The sequence below is a fragment of the Pyrus communis genome, chromosome 10 (genome assembly GCF_041283825.1).
Source record: "Pyrus communis isolate YQ-2024b chromosome 10, ASM4128382v1, whole genome shotgun sequence".
Taxonomy (NCBI): Eukaryota; Viridiplantae; Streptophyta; class Magnoliopsida; order Rosales; family Rosaceae; genus Pyrus; species Pyrus communis.
Window position 1 is genome coordinate 10810252 of NC_142574.1, and position 20043 is coordinate 10830294.

General features: G+C 38.1%; 1 protein-coding gene and 1 non-coding gene across 2 annotated transcripts in view; one reads left to right on the top strand and one right to left on the bottom strand.

Moving 5' to 3' along the window:
- LOC148693523 (uncharacterized) overlaps positions 1-20043 on the top strand; it is a 74878-nt gene that overhangs the window by 20902 nt on the left and 33933 nt on the right. The window contains exons 4-5 of the mRNA XM_088678037.1: positions 15765-17092; positions 17567-19542. Of these exons, the coding sequence (XP_088534163.1) occupies positions 15765-17092; positions 17567-19542 (3304 nt within the window). The remainder of the gene's footprint in view (positions 1-15764; positions 17093-17566; positions 19543-20043) is intronic.
- On the bottom strand, positions 14740-14850 carry LOC137718893 (small nucleolar RNA R71). The gene has a single exon (XR_011065974.2). It is a non-coding gene; the product is annotated as a small nucleolar RNA R71 (small nucleolar RNA).

Sequence of the window (20043 nt, forward strand, 5' to 3'; positions counted from 1 at the left end):
CGTCGGGGATGAAAAGGAAGCTTGATGAGCTGCAAGAATCTGAGGGTCGAATTCACAGTGACCGTCAAAGGCTTGCGTCTTATCTCCAGAGGCACCTTTTTCCTGGGTCATCCAGCGCTTGGCCAAGTATTGAGGCCTGGAATGCTCTAGCTCCGATGCCTCCCGCTCCGATGGCTTCCGCTCCGATGCCTCCCGCTTCTATGCCTCCCGCTTCTGCGCCTTCCGCTTCTGCGCCTCGTAGTGGGGCTTCACGTAAACAACCTTTGTGAAGCTCCACCTTTCTCCATGTTTAGTATCTTTCTTTCAAATTTTTTTTTTTTTTTTTTTTTTTTTTTTAACATAAATAAAATCAAACGGCATGGAATTTATCTTTGAATGGGCGGTGATACTTGAAATGATCCGGTAATAGTTTAAATTCCATTTTGGGTGCCTGAATCATTAACCACATGTTAGTATAAAAGAAAATTGAAATTCGGGGAGGCGGCTTACCTGTGTGCTCCAAAATGAACTCCAGAATAATCACCCCTTCGAAAGTTATGACTTGTCCCGTGTCATAAAATCCAACTTCCTTGGGAATTGTGGTTTCAAATTTGTCCTCTCTGATGCCTTCTACATCTTCTCCAGCCACTACCTTCTCTTGAATCATTCTTCTTGGTGTACAAAGTCCTTTGAAGAATTCAACACCATCTAAAACTTGCTGTGTTGCACCAAGAATTTGAATAGCATTTTGCACCTTTGGGAAGGCTTCCACGATGTCCTTTTTACTCTCTTCTTGGTTGGGAATCAAAAACCTGCTAGGAAAAGGGACATTGGGTGGAATAACATCAAAATAACATGAAATTGGGACGTCCTTACTGGTGGTGGGTGGTTTAGAGGGCTTAGGGGGCTGCGGCAAGGGTTGTTCTACCCTTGCCGTGTGCATGTCTTCTTCCTCCTCCTCAATTAGCAGCTCTTCATCCACTTCTAGGCTATGTTTGGACATTTTTAGGTCAGCTCCAACCTCCATAGCACTTCCCAAAGTGATAGCATTATGGATTTCAAAATCTTCCTTCGAGTTTTCAATAGTTGAGTTGGAAAGTTCACTTTGCTCTTGAATTTGTTTCATGAACTCCATAATCTGCCCAAATTGCTCGTCCAATTTACCCAACTTCTTGTCTTGATTTTGTTCGTCCTGCGTCAAAGAGGTTAGTAATTGAAAATTTTTATCATTATCCATGGACATACTTGAACTTGATTGGAATTGTTGTGGGGGAGGTTGTGGTGGCTGCATAGGTGTTGTATTGAACTCCTCATATGGTTGCCAATATGCTTCTTGTTGAGCCTCCTTGGCTTGATTTTGTGACCCCTGCGCCAAAGAATTTATTTCATTAAGAATTTGAATATAATCTACTGGCGAACTTGAATTTAATTGAGCATATTGCATATGAAGTTGTGGTGGCTGCATAGGTCTTGAATAGAACTCCTCATATGGTTGCCAATATGCTTCACGTTGAACTTGTTGATCTTCCCACCATATAGAGTTTGAATGATCCCTCCAATCTCTTTGTGGACATTGATTGGCTTGAAATCCTTGCCTATATGAAGCACCAAATGTAGGGACACTCTGCATTGTGGTCCTTTCGGCATACGGCGACAATTTAGAAGTAAGATTTGCCAATTGAGCTTGAATGCTAGCAAAATCCATATCTTACTTCTCTAGTACCTAAAAAGAAAGAGAACTAAATCAAAAATCAAAAGTAACAACAAACAAAGAAAACAACACTAAGTTAGAAACTAAAACGAAAACAACTAAACCAAAAAAAAAAAGAAAAGAACTAAGGGATTAGCAAAGTTGCTAATCCCCGGCAACGGCGCCAAAATTTGATGCGTGATTTACTTGACACTCAAATTAAACCCTCGTTTGACAATTGTAGTAGAATGGATAAGTGAGGGATCGTTCTAGACCGGGGATTAGGAGGGCTTGCAAATCTCTTGGAAACTGACTCAAAAACGTAAAATAAAGTTTAAAACACTAAACTAGACTCAAAGAATGCAAAATTAAAGTTTAAAACATTAAGACAAACCAAAAACTCAAAATGCTTTAAAAACACAAACTAAATTGAATTCTAACTAAAATGAACATTAAAGCAAAAGGGGGATTGAGGTTTTTACGAAAATTGAAATAACGAAACAAGTTAATAAACTAGACAGAATGTAAATATGAAATTTATGGATGAATGCTAGCTAAGGGGTTCATCTCCATACATGTTACACTTGCATACAAGATTGATTCTCAGTTGGTCTTTCGATAAATTATGAAACTCAACGCCCCGGGTTAATTAGGTCCGCTTAAATTAACCGTCAAGTTCTCCTTAAGTTAATGAATTGGATGGGTTAGCGCAACGCAATTCACCACATTCTCCAAAAGTCCTTTACGTGAAAAGCACAATAAAGATACAATCAAAGATCATTAAGCATTATGAAAACTATAAGTGTTGACGAGGCATTCGTTACTATGGAATACGCATGAAACTTATGCCAAGAATTCGTTTAACGCGATTGTTTATAAGCAACCTCCACTACTTGTGAATATAAGTTCATAACGATTAGGTGAAATTCACTTATATTCTAGCGTCATATTTATGCATGAAAATTAAGCGCGCATTCTTAATAAACATTCATAAATAAGTTATCAATCAAACGGTTAAACAAATTGAATTCAAAACTTATGAAATTCCAACGAAAGGTAATCAAATCAAAATGCAAGTATAAACATTTATTTCGAATCACCCCCTAGCTAATGGGGGGGTTTATTTCCTCATAACTTTGAAATTAAAGAAACACCTAAACATTCCAACAACTCAAACTTGAATTGTATGAACGTTTAGGCACTCTTCTCTTCCATTCCTCATACGTACAAAACAAAGAGAATTGAATTTAAACTTTGAAATCAAAGAAACACCTAAACATTCCAACAACTCAAACTTGAATTGTATGAACGTTTAGGCCCTCTTATCTTCCTCGTTGTTGTAGCACAAGGTCTAAGGTGAGGTTTGGGGGATTATGGAAATGGTAGAGGAGTGGTTTGGAGGGTTGGGAAGTGGTGGAAATGGAAAGATGGTTTTGGATTCTAAGGGGACTCACGGCAAAGAGAAGGAATGGAAGTGTTTGTGGTGTGTTGTGTTGTGAATGAGATGTTTTGAATGATGGGAATGCAAGGGTATTTATAGGAGGAGTGGAGATGTATATGGCTATTTGTTTAAGGTGTTTGTGTGGAGGAATGATGGAGAATTGCATGTGGAATGGCTGCAATGATGAAGAATGAAAGCTGGAAAATAAAAGGGAAAGCTGGAAATCTGAAAATGCAAATGGGAATCCTGAAATGCAAAGGTGGCCACGGTTTTGAGTTGTTTGTTTGTGTGAAGTGTGTGTGAATGCATGTGAAGATGCTAATAAATAATGCATGTAGGGTTAGGAAATAAAATCATAACTTAAAGGGAGATGATTAAAGGGTGTTGAAAGGTTTGAAATGCATGTGTTGAATTGGTGGTTGAATGATGAAAGAATAAGTGAATGATTATGATAAGTGTATAAGTGAATGATTATGATAAGTGTATGATATGTTAAGTGATAAATGAATGATATGTTAAGTGATAAATGAATGATATGTGGTGAGTGATAAGTGAATGGTTTGATAAGTGAATGATATGATAAGTGAATGGTTTGATAAGTGAATGATATGATAAGTGAATGATATGATAAGTGAATGATATGATAAATGAATGCTTTAAGTGTTTAAAATAGGGAACAAAGCCCTTCCTTGCATGGCAAGGAAGGGAGACACAAGGAAACACACGACAATGTCCTAAGGTTGCAAGGAATGTTGTTTTTGTGTTCTAAAATGCGTAGGAGTCTTCAATGATGCTTAAACATGAGGTCTTTTAGGATTTAACTTTCCTACTTCAAGTCTTTAATTTCGCCCATCCTCTTGGCTCCAAGCATATGATATCCATTCCAATCTCTAATTTGCTCCAAAAGGCTCCAAAAGGCATCCTTTTGCATACCTTGCCCTTAGAACCTGAAAACACACAAAAGAAGCATAAAGGACTAAAATAACTAGAGAAACATAACGTAAATGCACGAGAACAAGCCATTTAAGTCGCATGAATATGCTCCTATCAAAGGGCGCCATACGTTACCTTGACGCGGCGCGCCCGTATCACTGCTAAGACTCAATTCTAAGCTAAGGTTCGATGGGTTTGCCATTTTTCAAGAGTGTTCAAAGATAAGGGGTGGATGGAGTTAAAATTTCAAAGGGCCGGAGACGATGTTCAAGAATGGGAAATCTTCAGAGTGTGTATGTTGGCGGTGATCGATACCTCTATAAGAAGCCAAGGCGACGCGTCCACCGATTCAAAAAGCCGGAATTTCCGGCGTAATTTAGGTGACGCTTTCTCGGCTTTCCAGAGGACGTGTTCAACTTTGTCAAAAGATTTCTTCTTTTCAGAAAACACGTGGAGGCCATCATCGCAACTACACATCTTTAGCCGACAAGCGCAAAGTTCGGCGACGCTTTCTCTGTTTTTCAGAAAACGCGTGCAGCTTTGTCAAAAGGAGCCGCATCCGCACTACTACGTGTCGTTCAGAGAGCGAAGGGGCGTCATTCATAAATCGAAGGGGCGCCTGCTCAGAAATCGAAGAGGCGTATTCAGAAATCGAAGAGGCGCCACTATTTCAAAAAGCCGGATTTGCGGGATCTAAGAGACGTTTGTCGACAAGGGTAAAAGAACAGTACCACCACTTGATATTATCTCTATATATGTCGACCTTCATCTTTTGTGGCAAGGCAGACCTGAAGAAAATGCCCAGCTCTTCCTCACCTCTGAGGGCGCACTCCCAGCAAAGCCTTTCGAAATACTCAAATTCCTCTTCTTCCCCAAAGATGATACCAGATGCCTGGAGTACAGATGACCCAGGAGGAAACAGCACAACAAATACATGTGCTGATTCATTCACCGCTTCTTCAAAAGCAAAGGTATCTCATATCATCAAGGTCAAAAGCAAAAGTATCTCATATCATGCTCTTTCCCTGTCTTTTTCTTTGTCCTTGTTCTTACTCGCATGGCAAAGTGAAAGAAGCAATCAGCCGGCACTTGGAGTCAGTCTTTCGATCTGGAGCCAACTGCCTGGAATCTATTCCTGGTTGCTTACCTAGCGTTGCTCTCGAGTAGTCATCTTCAACGGAGCAAGTTAGGCAAGTGAAAATGATACATTGAAGCATGTGGAGACAAGGAACAACTGCATATGCTGAGCTATCCTCTAACCCTCTTCAATACGAATTGGAAAGATTGAACAAAGAAACAGATAAAAGGAGGAAGCTCAGACCTTCGGGGGAAGACCAAAAGAATCCTGCTGCCCAGTTCAAGAGTAGCACAAAGGAAAATCAACGATGGGCAGAAACCAGTTCAAGAGAAAGCCTGTGGAATCACCAAGATCAATGCCTCAATGCAATTACCAAGGAGAAGATGGAATTTACACTCCATAACCAGATTTGCGTCCCTAAACTCTTCTCTTTGTTAAGCGACATTCTGCCGTGTTTAGTATGTTTAGTTGCTTTTTGTGTGTTTACTTATGTTTTGTGTGAATCTATGCTTAAACATTGAGGACAATGTTTGATTTAAGTGTGGGGGGGGGGGGTAACTAAGTATATTTAATGCAAATTCGTGGGATTTTATCACCCATTACTTCAAATGTTGTTCCTTGCTGTTTTAAGGTGTTTTTAAGTTGTTTTAGAGTGTTTTTAGTATGTTTTGTTTTATAACTTCGAAAATCACATAAAAATTTGAAAAACATGTTTTAAAAAGCCTAAAAAGAGTGTTTTGAGTCGTTTTTGTGTGTTTGTGTCTTAGGGTACCTTCCAACATAATGATAAGGATTTGGTTTGTAATTGCATGACGGTTAAAAAGAGTTATAAACATAGAGAAAAGTTTGATTTACTCTTGGTATATGCTTGGTTATGGTTATAATGTATGACTTCACATGCAATCATAAAAGAAAAATTCGTTTTTGTAACATGCTTGAAGGAAGAAACTCATAATAACGCTACATCCCTGTGAGACTCGAGCCATTACTTTGTTTGGAGAGTTATAATCTGTGATTCTTTGTTTTCTAAAGTCGTTGCATGATCTCATTATTCCTTGCTTGGTTGCTACTTAGAATGCAATTGTATCATGATAGAACTAAATGCTAGAACTTATATCCGTTTCATTCAAAGCATGACATTGAATTGCATAACATATATCAAGATGAAGTTGTGTAGTTGCCACCATAGCCAAATAGCCTTACTTCCCATATTTCGTATATATTAGTTTTAACCCTGTTGAGCCTCGTTTAGCCTATTTTCTTTGTTAACCACATCATCCCTTACCTAGCTTAGAGTAGGACTTTCCCATACCCTTGTTCTTGAGTATAGTGGAGCATGACTTAGAAGGAATTCTTTTTGAGTGACATTATTACAGAAAACAAGTGTGGGGGAAGGGATTTTTGTGTGTATGTATGTGCCTAAATCTTAAAGGAGGCACGGAAAAAAAAAAAAAAAATTGTGAAAGAAAAAAAGAAGAAGAAAAGAAAGAAAAAGAGTGAAAATAAGTGAGAATGGACTCACAAGTGTGATTGTTGAAGAAAGGGCCCAAAAAGTTTGAATATGGCCCTAAGTTTTGTGTGACTTCCCCTTGGGTGTTCAAAGTTGACTTCTGCGTTCTAAAGGGAATTCTAAGTGCCTAATTCAATACGTTGCTCACTATTGCTTAAAGAACGTTTGTTTTCCCTATCCTTTCATTGTTAGCCAACTCCCCAAGCCCCATTACAACCCGTGACTTCTATCTTGAGTGTTATGTGTTTCAATTTGTGGAGTTTGAACTTGGTATGAGCTTATGGTGTCACTGGTTCTCACTTCTAAGTAGTAGCATTCCATTCATGAGATCATACCTAAACATGCTTATTAACTCCAGAAATTGCTCTCTTTATGATACATATATGTGAGTGTTCGTCTACATGTTTACATCAATCTCTCACATATAACTAGTGTAGGGTGTGTAGTCAGAAAATCTGTGTGAAAATAGAGTGCATTCTAATAAGGAATTGAGGAAATTCTCTAAGGCATGTTACAACATTCAAATCATGGTTTTAAAATGCTTAATTGTGAACTAGTATGTGGTGACTATGAGTAAGAATGTACTTAAGTGTAAAGATGGCTAAAATCTGTGGGAATAATGATTTTTAACTTGTCATGTGCATTGGAAATCCCTGAGACGATTGTTGGAAGGTTTAGGTTGTGTTTTACTTGTTTAGTGTCGTTTTGTTTGTTTTGTTTTTCTGTTTTGCTCGAGGACGAGCAAAAGATAAGTGTGGGGGAATTTGATAGGAGCATATTTAGGCGACTTACTTAGCTTGTTTTCGTGCATTCATATTGTTAATTCATAGTTGTTTTAGTAGTTTAAGCCATTTTCGTGTGTTTTTAGGTTCATATGGCTAAGGAAGCAAAAAGATGCATTTTGGAGCATTTTGGAGCAAAATTGGACTTGGAATGGATAGCTTATGTGATAGGAGCATATTCATGCGACGTCCAAAGGGCTAAAGGAGCAAAAAGATGCATTTTGGAGACTTTTGGAGCACTTTTGGGCTAAGGATGGATAGCTTATGCTTGGAGCCAAAGTGTTGGACGAAATTGAAGACCTAATTGAAGACCAAAGTGTTGGAACCTTGTTCCCTTTAGTTTTAGGACATTTAAACCTTTCCAATTTCCTTAGCCGTGCATAACATTCCAACATTCCACTCCCACATATCATTACTTATCATCACCACTTATCATATCATAACCACATATCATATCACTCATCACTTATCACTTATCACTTATCATCATCATTTATCATATCACTTATCATAATCACTTATCACTTATCAGTGCACTCTCAACCAACACACACAAATCAATGTAATTCACATAGATAAGTAAATTGAATTTACAACTTATGAAACGCAATTAGAAGTAATCAAATCATATTGCAAGTATAAACATGTATTTCGAATCCCCCCTAGCCAAGGGGGGGTTTAGTTCCTCATACGCACAAAACAAAGAGAATTGAAATTAAACATTGAAATCAAAGGAAAAGAAACACCTAGAAATTCCAGCGACGCGAACTCGAATTGCATGAACTCCCGAGCTTCCTTCTCCTCCTCCTTGGTGCGGCAAGGATCTAGGGACAGGTTTAGGGCCTTAGGTGTATGGATGCATGGTTATGGAGGGATGTAGTAGTGTTTAGGGGAAGGGGATGGTGCGGCAAAGCTTAAAACTAAGGAGAAAGGTGTTTGGTGGCTGCGGCAAGGGTGTGGAGAGGGTTGGACGAATTTCTGGAATTAATGAATGTGTATGAGAGGTGGTGATCTGATCTAGGGGTTAATATGAGTATATATAGGCACTTAAAACCCTAGGGTAATCAGATATGGACTTGAATAACCCAAATCCACAAGGAAATAGGCTTAGAAATCAGAAATAGAAAGGGATAATGTTAGGGCTTCTAGAAAGCCTAAAAACTAAGGGGATTTGGATAAAACCCACGGCAAAGATAGGATAGGGCATCTAAGGCTTCTAGAAACCCTCCAAGATAAGGGAAAGTGCATGGCATCCTTATAGGATTAGGATAAGGTGTCCTAAATGGATAAGGTGGCCTAAATGGATAAGGACTCCTCATTGCACTTGGAAACTTTGCCTATTAGGATTAGGAAACCTTGTCTTCATCATTCCTTCTTCATCTTGGACTTCTTCTCCTTCTTGGACTTGGAAAGCTTCTTTGTTGCTTCACTTGAGACCATATGGATTTTGACTTTCCTTCATCAAGTAGGAAACCTTATTTGAGTAGGAATCCTCATTCTTCTAGGAATCCTAATTCAACTAGGAAACCCATTTTAACTAGGAATCCTAATTCAACTAGGAAACCTAATTCAACTAGGAAACCCATCTTAACTAGGAATCCTAATTCAACTAGGAAACCATCTTCCATTTAGGGACTTTCCTACTTCAACTAGGAAACCTTGCTCAAGTAGGAATCATCATCTTCAAGTCTTCAATTTCGTCCATCCTCTTGGCTCCAAGCATATGATGTCCATTCCAAGCTCTAATTTGCTCCAAAAGGCTCCAAAATGCATCCTTTTGCATACTTTGCCCTTAAAACCTGAAAACACATAGAACTAGCTTAAAAGACTACTTTACTAAGGAAAAACACTATAAATGCACAAAAACAAGCTAAACTAAGGTGCGTAAATATGCTCCTATCAAATTCCCCCACACTTAGCTTTTGCTAGTCCTCGAGCAAAACAAAATGAAACAAAGTAAATAACGAAGTAAAACGAGTAAAACGCAACCTACACCTTCCAACAATCGCCTCAGGGATTTCCAATGCACATGACATGTTAAAAATCATCATTCCCACAGATTTTAGCCATCTTTATGCTTAAGCCTTTACTTAATCATAGTCACTACTCATTAGTTCACAAATAACCAATTAAAACATGATTTTGAATGTAGTAACATGCCTTAGAGAATTTCCTCAATTCCTTACTAGATATGCACTCAATTTTCACACAGATTTTCTGACTACACACCCTATACTAGTTATATGTGAGAAGATAGATGTAAATATGAAAACGAATGCTCACATAAATGTATGACAAAGAAGCACTTTCCGGAGTTAATAACATGTTTAGATATGATCTCATGAATGGAACGCTACTGCTTAGATGCGAGAACCAGTGACACCATATGCTTGTACCAATTTTAAACTCCACAAATTGAAACACATAACACTCATGATTAAAGTCAAGGGTTGTAACGGGGCTAGGGGTATTGGCTAACAAAGAAAGGTAAAGGATAAAACAACCGTTCTTTAAACAATAGTAAGCAAAGCAATGAACTTGATACTTAGAATTCACTTTAGAGTGCAGAAAATAACTTTAAACACAACGGGGAATACACGTGCATACTTAGGGTCAAATGCAACGTTTTGGACCCTTTCTTCAATAACCAACAACTTAGAGCTCATTTTATGCTCTTTCAACTCCTTTTCATACTTTTCACAACTTTTTCTTTTTTTTCTTTTTATTTTCCGCGAATTTTTTTTTTTTTTTTTTTTCTTTTCCTTGCCGTGCCTCATTCAAGACTTTGGCACACCCATATATCAAGAATCCTTCCCCCACACTTATTTTCTGCAATGCAATGATCAAAAGGAATTCATCTTTGAGTTATGCTTTTACTATGCTTCAAGAACAAAGGTATGGGTGGTCCTACTCTAGGCTAGGTGAGGATAATTGTGGGTTAACAAAGAAAGTAGGCTACACAAGGCTCAACGGGGTTAAATCCTACAAACAAATGAAATAGGGAAATATGGCAATTTGGCTATGGTGGTTACTACTAACTTCATCTTGAATATGTGTTATGTAATTCAATAACATGTTTTGAATGAAATTGGCATGAGTTCTAGTATTTGGAACTAAATGATGAAACGCCTTCTAAGTAGTAACCAAGCAAAGAAAAATGAGATCATGCAACGACTTTAGAAAACAAGAATGCACAGATTTTATCTCTCCAAATAAACGTTTAGGCTCAAGTCTCACAAGGTTGTAGCATTAGTTTGAGTTCCTTCCTTCAAGCATGTTACAAAAAGTAATTTTTTTCTTCTTTTTTATTACATGTGAAGTCATAAGTTATAACCACAACCAAGCATAAACAAGGAGTAAATCAAACTTTCATCCATGTTAATCATTCTCTTTAACAGTCATGCAATTACAAACCGAATCCTCATCATTGTGTCGGAAGGTACCCTAAGACACAAACAAACACACAAAAACAACTTAAAAACAACTCTTTTTGGGTTTTCAAAACAATTTGTTTCAATTTTTTCTGGGATTTTTCGGATTTTTAGAACAACAAACTCTAAAACACTCTAAAACGGCTTAAAAACACTTAAAAACAGCAAGAAACAACATTTGAAATTATGGGTGACAAAACCCTACGAATTTGCATCAAAACACTTTGGTTACTGATGCGTGATTTATACGCACACAAATTAAACCCTCTTTTTGACAATTGTAGTATAAGTATAAGTAGGGATCGTTCTGGACCGGGGATTAGGAGGGATTGTTAATCACTTGGATTTGACTCAAAAACATAAAAACAAAGTTAAAAACGTTCACAAAGACTCAAAGGACTCAAAACAAGTTCAAAAGACTCAAAACTGCCTAAAAACACTAACTAGGCAGTTTCTGACCTTAAACCCAATGTTGGACGAATTTAAGATTATGGCTTGATTCAAACGTAAAATAACAATATAAAACACTATACTAGACTCAAAGAATGCAAAACTAAACTTTAAAACACTAAAACAAACCAAAAGACTCAAAACAACACAAACACACTCAAATCTGCCTAAAAACCACTTTCTGGGCAGATTTGAGCACAAACACAAATTTGGACGAATTTGTGTAACAAAATGACTCAAAATGCTTTAAAAACACAAACTAAATTGATTTCTAACTAAATTAGACAATAAAGTAAAGGGGGATTTTAATTTGACGAAAATTGAAATAACGAAACAAGTTTAATAAACTAGACAGAATGTAAATATGAATGGATGAATGCTAGCTAGAAGGTTCTTCTCCACACATGTTACACTTGCATAATAAAATGATTTCCAATTTCCTCATAACTTTGAAATCAAAGATGATAAGTCACATTCTGCATGCATTTTTATCTTCCTTATTTGGCGTCTTTGTGATTGTTTTGGATTAAACTAGTTGCATTTTACATTATTTGGTGTTAGTGTGCAGCCAAGTGTGAATTTGGATCACTGGGAAGGCACATGAAGTAAAAACATTCCAGAAAAGATGTGAAGTGTTAAGAAATGCAATTCGGCCATATTGGGTGATTCTAAACAAGGCAAAATCATTGAAGTCAGCTATGTGGTTCCAACATCAAAACATGCATTCACATGCATGTCTCAACCTTGGCCGTGTGTTCCCATATCATCCCATCACTTTATGCACTTCTAGCACCAAGTCAGATTGTGCATTCCACTACTTGTCCACCTCCCTTTTGCGCCAAAAACACCCATTTCCATCACTTAATTCATTTCAGCCATTTTGACACCAACAAACACAATCATTCCATTCCGTGCAGATTCTATGTTTTAACACCCAAAACATCCCTCACATGCATGACTCACAATCTGACCTTACACTCCATTATCTTTCTCCACTTCATCTTTGCAGAAATTCACATGCATTGTGATTAAACAAACCACTCCTTGCAACCATCATTTCAGAAATCCAACTCATCCCTTTATCCATGCCGTGTGCCTATTTCACCTTTCCAGAATTTGTACAAACAATTCACTTTTGGCAGATTCCACTCACTTGTTTGCAGCAAGAGCACATGCATTTTGATTAAACAAACCACATCTTTGCTGACCTTGTCCATGCCGTGAGAACAACACCTCAGAAACCCATTCAAGTCCAGCTCATTTGATGCCATTCCATCACTTATGCACTGCCATCTGAGTTAAACATTTAAAAGATCCAATCTGATTGTGTAAGACACATTTTTTTTATAAAACAAGGCTCACTTGACACAACAAAGGGTTCCGCAAGTTTTCTTCTTCAACCAGTCCATTACACACCCATAACCTCTCCCATTTCACTCCATTCTCTGTCCATTTTCTGTCCCAAGGGCAGAAACCATTCAACCAAGCCATTCTACCTTCATCCGCACCACATTTGAAGAATCAACCCCGAAGGCCACTCCTCAAGGACTTCAAAATCAGTTTTGCTTCAAGGGTTTATTCTTCTTAATTCCATGTTCACTCATGTTATTTATTTTTATGTCAAATCTTTGTAAACATGAAGTGTAACTAATCCTCCTCTAGGGATTCGATGTAACCTTGCAAAGTTTGCCATGTAATTAAGTTAGAATGCTCAGTTTGTCCATCTATTTCTTGTTTCATTCTCTGATTTATTTGTGACGTTGTGAGTTGATTTTAATGTTTGATCACCATTTGAATTAATCACAAAGTTGTGTAGCCAAGATTAAAACACACATCATGCATAATCTTGGTAGATATGTGAATGAATGAAGGGAATGTTTAGCAAACATCCTGCCGAGTTATTCCCTTTGGTTTTATGAAAGTTTCTTATGCATTACATACTCTTGATTATGAACCAAAGTTGCACATCACAATTAGGTTCATGATTATAGACATTTGATCAAATCCACACATCATATGGTTGATCATGTCCAAGTGAAACAAACTCAAGAAATAGGTAGATGAATGAGTACAAACTAGCTTAACAAACATGGACTTAGTTGAGCAATGGTGAAACCGAATCCCTAGTTTCATTTCCTTTGGAACCATCTCATTGTGTTAGTTATTGATTCATTTACTTGTGTTTACTTCATTTCTTTATGCTTTCAAGTAACAACAACAAATCTGCTTCATTTGATTAGTTTGATTCATTTCATAGAGTTCTTGCAAAACAAGTAATTACATAGGTCCAATTAGTCCCTGTGGATTCGACACCCTTGCTTGTGCCATTATACTAAATATATTCTAGCATTAGGAAGGAAATATACATCAACAAAAATGGCGCCGTTGCCGGGGACTGATTTCAGTCCCTTGTAATTGCTTGTTTGCTTGTTTGCTATTTTGATTAGTGTCAAGGTTCATAACTTGTCGAATTGATAACTGGAAGTTGGTTTAAGTTGCATATATTTCGTGAGTAGAGAGGAATCCCTTAGCCATTCCATTATCCATTGGTTTACATCAATTTGCTTTACAATCTGTTTTCTTTACAATATGTCCATTTAATTAAATTTCGTCCAAATACAAATTCCCCCCCATATTTTGTTAAGTCTTAAGCTTAGAATCTGTCTTATCTTATGTTTTGAAGCATTTTGAGTCAAGCCTAAACCTAATTTTCGTCCAAAGTTGAGTTTAGTGTCAAAACTGCCCAGTTTGTGTTTTTAGGCAGTTTTGAGAGTTTTTAGCTTGTTTTGAGTCTTGTGAATCTGTTTTGAGTCCTTTGAGTCCTTTCAAACGTTTTTAAGTTTATTTTTGTTGCTAGTAGATTTCCATTCACACTTGTGTTATTTTATTTCAGGTAGTATATGTCAAATAGACTTGTTGAGTTAGGCCAAAGAATTGAACGGTTGAAGGGCCACACTTTGGACAACTTTGTGCCATCAAGTTCATCCATTATCCGTGAGGAAGAGGAAGGGAATTCACCTAGTTCAACAAGTAAAGAATCTGAGCAATTTAATTGGGAAGGAGAAGAGGAGATGGCGGGCAATGAAGATGAGCTTCGAGCTTTGGAGGACTTTGCTCAACCAATCATACCAAATTCACCTTCATGCATCTTGCTGCCCACAGAAGCTAGAAACTATGATCTCAAATCTTCACATTTCCATATGTTTCCTTCATTTTATGGCTTACCTAATGAAGACCCTTTAGCTCATATTAAAGAGTTTTACAATGTTGTGAGTGGTTTACCTTTGCAGGGAGTAAGTGAAGCAAATTTGAGGATGAGGGTGTTTCCTTACACCTTGAAAGATAAGGCCAAGAGTTAGTTGATGACTCTAACACCAGGTTCCCTCACTACATGGGATGCCGTGGCTAAGAAGTTCTTGGAGAAGTTTTTTTCCACTCAAAAGACAGCCACATTAAGGGGACAAATCTTCAACTTCAAACAAGATGATGGAGAACCTTTCAATGAGTGTTGGGAGCGTTTTAAAGGCCTCTTGATACAATGTGCACACCATGGGTTACCTTTTCACTTACAAATGCAAATTTTCTATGATGGACTAACCCAAACTTGTCAATCAACTGTTGATAATGCAGCAGGTGGAGCATTGAAGAAAAAGAATGCTCAAGAGTCATATAACATTTATGAGATGTTGGGGTCTAATGCTCAACACAAGGATTTAAGGGGTAAGAAAGTTGGAGTCTATGAAACAAGTTCTAATCATGAGCTTTTGTTGCAGGTATCTAACCTAGAAAGAAAGCTTGAATCCGTGCTCAACATGGTGCCAAAAGCAAATGAAGTGTGTGCCATTTGCAACTTACCAAACCACCCTACTCATCAATGTCCATCTAGGGAGGCTTACCCTGAGTATGTTCAAGAGCAAGTGAACCTAATGAATTCTTACAATCAAAGACCAAGGAATGATATGTATTCTAATACATATAACCCGAGTTGGAGAGATCATCCCAACCTTTCATGGAAGAACAATATCAATTCCAAAATTTCCAACCAAAACCTGCCACTACCCTTGAGGATACGGTTAAGTTGTTAGCTCAAAACACTTTGCAATTCCAACATTCCACAAATAGCACTCTCCAACAACATTCGGCAGCCCTAACCAAAATGGAGACACAATTGGGGCAGATTGCAGATGCCTTGAACCAAAGAGAGGTTGGGAAGTTTCCAAGCCAACCCGTGATACTCCAAAGGAACCAAGAGCAAGGCAAAGCAATCACTACACTTAGAAGTGGTAAGGTTATTGATAATAGAGTTGGCAATGAAGTTACTAATGAATATGATCATGTGAATGCAGGTGTTACTCACGGAGACAATGAGAAACCAAATGAGGAACCAAGCCATGCTACTTCCTCAGTTGAAGCACCAAATCTTCACAAGGCCGAGAAACCATACACTCCACCAATACCATTCCCTGGAAGACTTGCCAAGAGCAAGCAGGATAAGTCATTTAAGGAAATTTTTGATATACTAAGCAAAGTGAATGTTAACTTACCTTTGCTTGATGTCATTAGGAACATGCCGGCATATGGGAAGTTCTTCAAGGAGTTAAACAGCTACAAAAGGAAGTATGGACCACATGAGAAGGTTGTGGTGTCTGAGAATGTGAGTGTAGTTTTGCAAAGAAAACTTCCACCACCAAAGCTCAAGGATCCAGGAAGTTTCTCTATCAACATCACTATAGGGGACAAGAAAGTAGAGAAGGCAATGCTTGATTTGGGTGCTAGCATCAACTTAATGCCTTATTCAGTGTACCTTCAACTAGGTTTGGGAGATTTGAAAGCCACCACCATTTCATTACAACTTGCAGACAGATCCGTGAAATATCCAAGAGGTATAGTAGAAGATATTCTAGTCCAAGTTGATAAACTAATCTTGCCTGCAGATTTTGTAGTGTTGGACATGGAAGAAGCTCCTATACATGATCGTGAGTTGCCAATATTGCTTGGGAGACCTTTCATGGCCACGGCCAAAACCATCATTGATGTGCAAAATGGACTCCTCACTATGACAGTGTTAGGAGAGATAGTTCAATTCAAAGTGTTTGAATCTCTTTCTCATCCTTCGTCATCTCTTGATTGTTATGCCATTGATGTGCTTGATTCACTTGTATTCTCTAAGTTCTTGCAGGCACAATCGAATGACCCATTACAAACTGTTTTGAGTGAACCTCAAGATGAGTTTGATGAAGAAGATGCACTCATGGAAGAAGTAGCTGCCTTGGAAGCATTAGCATTGTATCCTTTGAATGTTTCACCTCTTTTAGAGCCTTTAGAATCATCAATGTCACATCTAACTCCTTCCACTGTTAAGGCACCAAAACTTGAACTTAAACCACTTCCACCACATCTAAAATATGCATATCTAGCTGAATTTGAAACTCTTCCAGTTATCATAGCTTCTGACCTCACCCCAAATGAAGAAGATAAACTAATTAGGGTGTTAAAAGAGTTCAAATTGGTTTTTGGTTGGTCTATTGCAGATATCAAGGGAATAAGCCCTACCATGTGCATGCATATGATTCTTTTGGAGGAAGGAGCAAAGTCAACCCGTGAGCCACAAAGAAGACTCAATCCACACATGAAGGAGGTTGTTAGGAATGAGGTGTTGAAATTGTTAGATGTGGGGATCATATATCCCATTTCTGATAGCAAATGGGTGAGTGATATTCAAGTGGTACCTAAGAAGGTGGGAATCATAGTAATGAGGAATGAAAACAATGAGCTTGTGCCCACAAAGCCCACGGCCAGTTGGCGTGTTTGCACCGATTACAGGAAGTTGAATTCTAGCACTAGAAAAGATTACTTTCCTATGCCTTTCATAGATCAAATGCTTGAGAGATTGGCAGGTTACGCACATTATTGTTTTCTGGATGGATACTTAGGTTACAATCAAATTGCAATTGCCCCTGAGGATCAAGAGAAAACAACCTTTACTTGCCCCTTTGGCACATTTGCATACAGGAGAATGCCTTTTGGACTTTGCAATGCTCCAGCAACATTCCAAAGATGCATGTTGGCTATTTTTTCTGACATGGTAGAAAGATTCATTGAGGTATTTATGGATGACTTCTCAGTGTTTGGTTCCTCTTTTGATGAATTTCTTAACCATCTCTCTTTAGTACTTCAAAGATGTCAAGAAACAAATTTGGTTCTCAATTGGGAAAAGTGCCAATTTATGGTGAAACAAGGAATTGTGTTGGGGCATGTAATCTCTAGCAAAGGAATGGAGGTAGACAAAGCCAAAATTGACGTCATCACCAATATGGTAGCCCCCACCACTGTGAAGGGAGTAAGAAGTTTTTTGGGCCATGCGGGTTTTTATCGTCGTTTCATTAAGAACTTTTCAATGATCACTCGTCCATTATGCAATCTGTTAGCTAAAGATGTTGTATTTCATTTTGATAAGGCTTGTATGGATGCATTCAATACTTTGAAAAATGAACTAACCTCGGCCCCTATTATTATGGCACCAGATTGGTCGTTACCTTTTGAATTAATGTGTGATGCCTCTGACTATGCTGTTGGTGCAGTTTTAGGGCAAAGGGTGAACAAGCTTCCACATGTGATCTACTATGCAAGCAGAACTCTGCATGATGCCCAACTTAACTATTCCACAACTGAAAAGGAGTTGCTTGCTGTTATTTTTGCCTTAGAAAAGTTTAGGTCATATCTTGTGGGATCTAAAGTTATTGTGTTTTCTGATCATGCAGCCCTTAGGTACTTGATGACAAAGAAGGATGCTAAACCACGCTTGATTAGATGGATACTCTTACTACAAGAGTTTGACTTGGAAATTCGAGATAAGAAGGGCAGTGATAATGTTGTGGCTGACCATTTGTCCAGGCTTAATGAAAACCATGGAGTTGGACAACCTTTGCCCCTAAATGAATCATTTCCAGATGAGCAACTCCTTGTTGTTCCAGAACAAGAACCATGGTATGCAGATTTTGTTAATTATCTTGCTTGTGGTATAATGAGAAATGACCTTTCTTTTCAGGAAAGAAAGAAGTTCCTTGCCATGGTAAAGCACTACGTTTGGGACGAACCATATTTGTTTAAATATTGCCCTGATCAAATCATTAGGAGATGTGTCCCAGAGAGTGAGCAACAAAGCATCCTAACATTTAGCCACACATTGGCATGTGGAGGCCATTTTGGTGCCAAAAAGACATCTCTAAAGGTTTTACAATCTGGTTTCTTTTGGCCTACTTTATTCAAAGATGCTTTTGATTTTTGCTCTAAGTGTGATAGGTGCCAGAAAATGGGGAACATTAGCCGAAGAAATGAGATGCCATTGAACAACATTTTGGTGGTGGAGCTCTTTGATGTTTGGGGAATTGACTTCATGGGACCATTTCCATCCTCCTTTGGCTGTTTATACATATTAGTGGCAGTGGATTACGTATCCAAATGGGTTGAAGCCATTGCTACAAGAACTAATGATCATAAGGTTGTGTTGAATTTTCTTAAAGATGTGATTTTTTGTAGGTTTGGAACCCCAAGAGCTATTATTAGTGATGGTGGCAGCCATTTCTGCAACCAACCCTTTGAATCCTTAATGAAGAAGTACAACATCAACCACAAAGTGGCAACCCCGTACCATCCTCAAACCTCAGGACAAGTGGAGATTAGCAATAGGGAGATCAAGAACATTTTGATGAAGACTGTGAGCCCTACAAGGAAGGACTGGTCACTAAGGTTAAATGATGCACTATGGGCATATAGAACAGCATACAAGACCCCCATTGGCATGAGTCCTTATCGCCTTGTGTTTGGGAAAGCTTGCCACTTGCCAATGGAGCTTGAACACCGTGCATATTGGGCCATCAAGAAGTTCAACTTTGATTACAAAGATGCTGGAGTAGCAAGGAAGCTCCAACTTAATGAGTTGGAAGAACTTAGAAATGAGGCATATGAGAATGCCAAAATCTACAAGGAACGGACTAAGCTCTATCATGACAAGGCCATCCTAAGGAAAGAGTTTCACCAAGGTATGAAAGTACTTTTGTATGACTCACGTTTGAGACTTTTTCCAGGAAAACTGAAGTCTAGGTGGGTGGGACCATTCAAAGTGCTGCAAACATTTCCCCATGGAGCTGTGGAGATAGAAAACATGAAGAATGGCACTTCTTTTAAAGTCAATGGGCAGCGATTGAAACCATATTTGGAGAAAGTAGAAGAGGAGCCAGTGTATCAAGTTGTCGATTTTCTTGAGTTTACAACACCATGAACAAGTTACCATGTCTTGCCTAGACATTAAATAAAGCGCTTGATAGGAGCATATTTATGCGACTTAAATGGCTTGTTCTCGTACATTTACGTTATGTTTCTTTAGTTATTTTAGTACTTTAAGCTATTTTCGTGTGTTTGTAGGTCCAAAGGGCTAAAGGAGCAAAAAGATGCATTTTGGAGACTTTTGGAGCACTTTTGGGCTAAGGACGGATAGCTTATGCTTGAAGCCAAAGTGTTGGACGAAATTGAAGACATAATTGGAGCCAAAGTGTTGGAACCTTGTTCTCTTTAGTTTTAGGACATTTAAACCTTTCCTAATCCCAATCATGCCATGCATAACACACATCCATTCTAACACATTGTCATTGCACATGCATTTCCTTCATTAGTTAACCCACATGCACTTATCACTTATCATCACCACATATCATATCACTTAATCACTTATCACTTATCATCACCACAT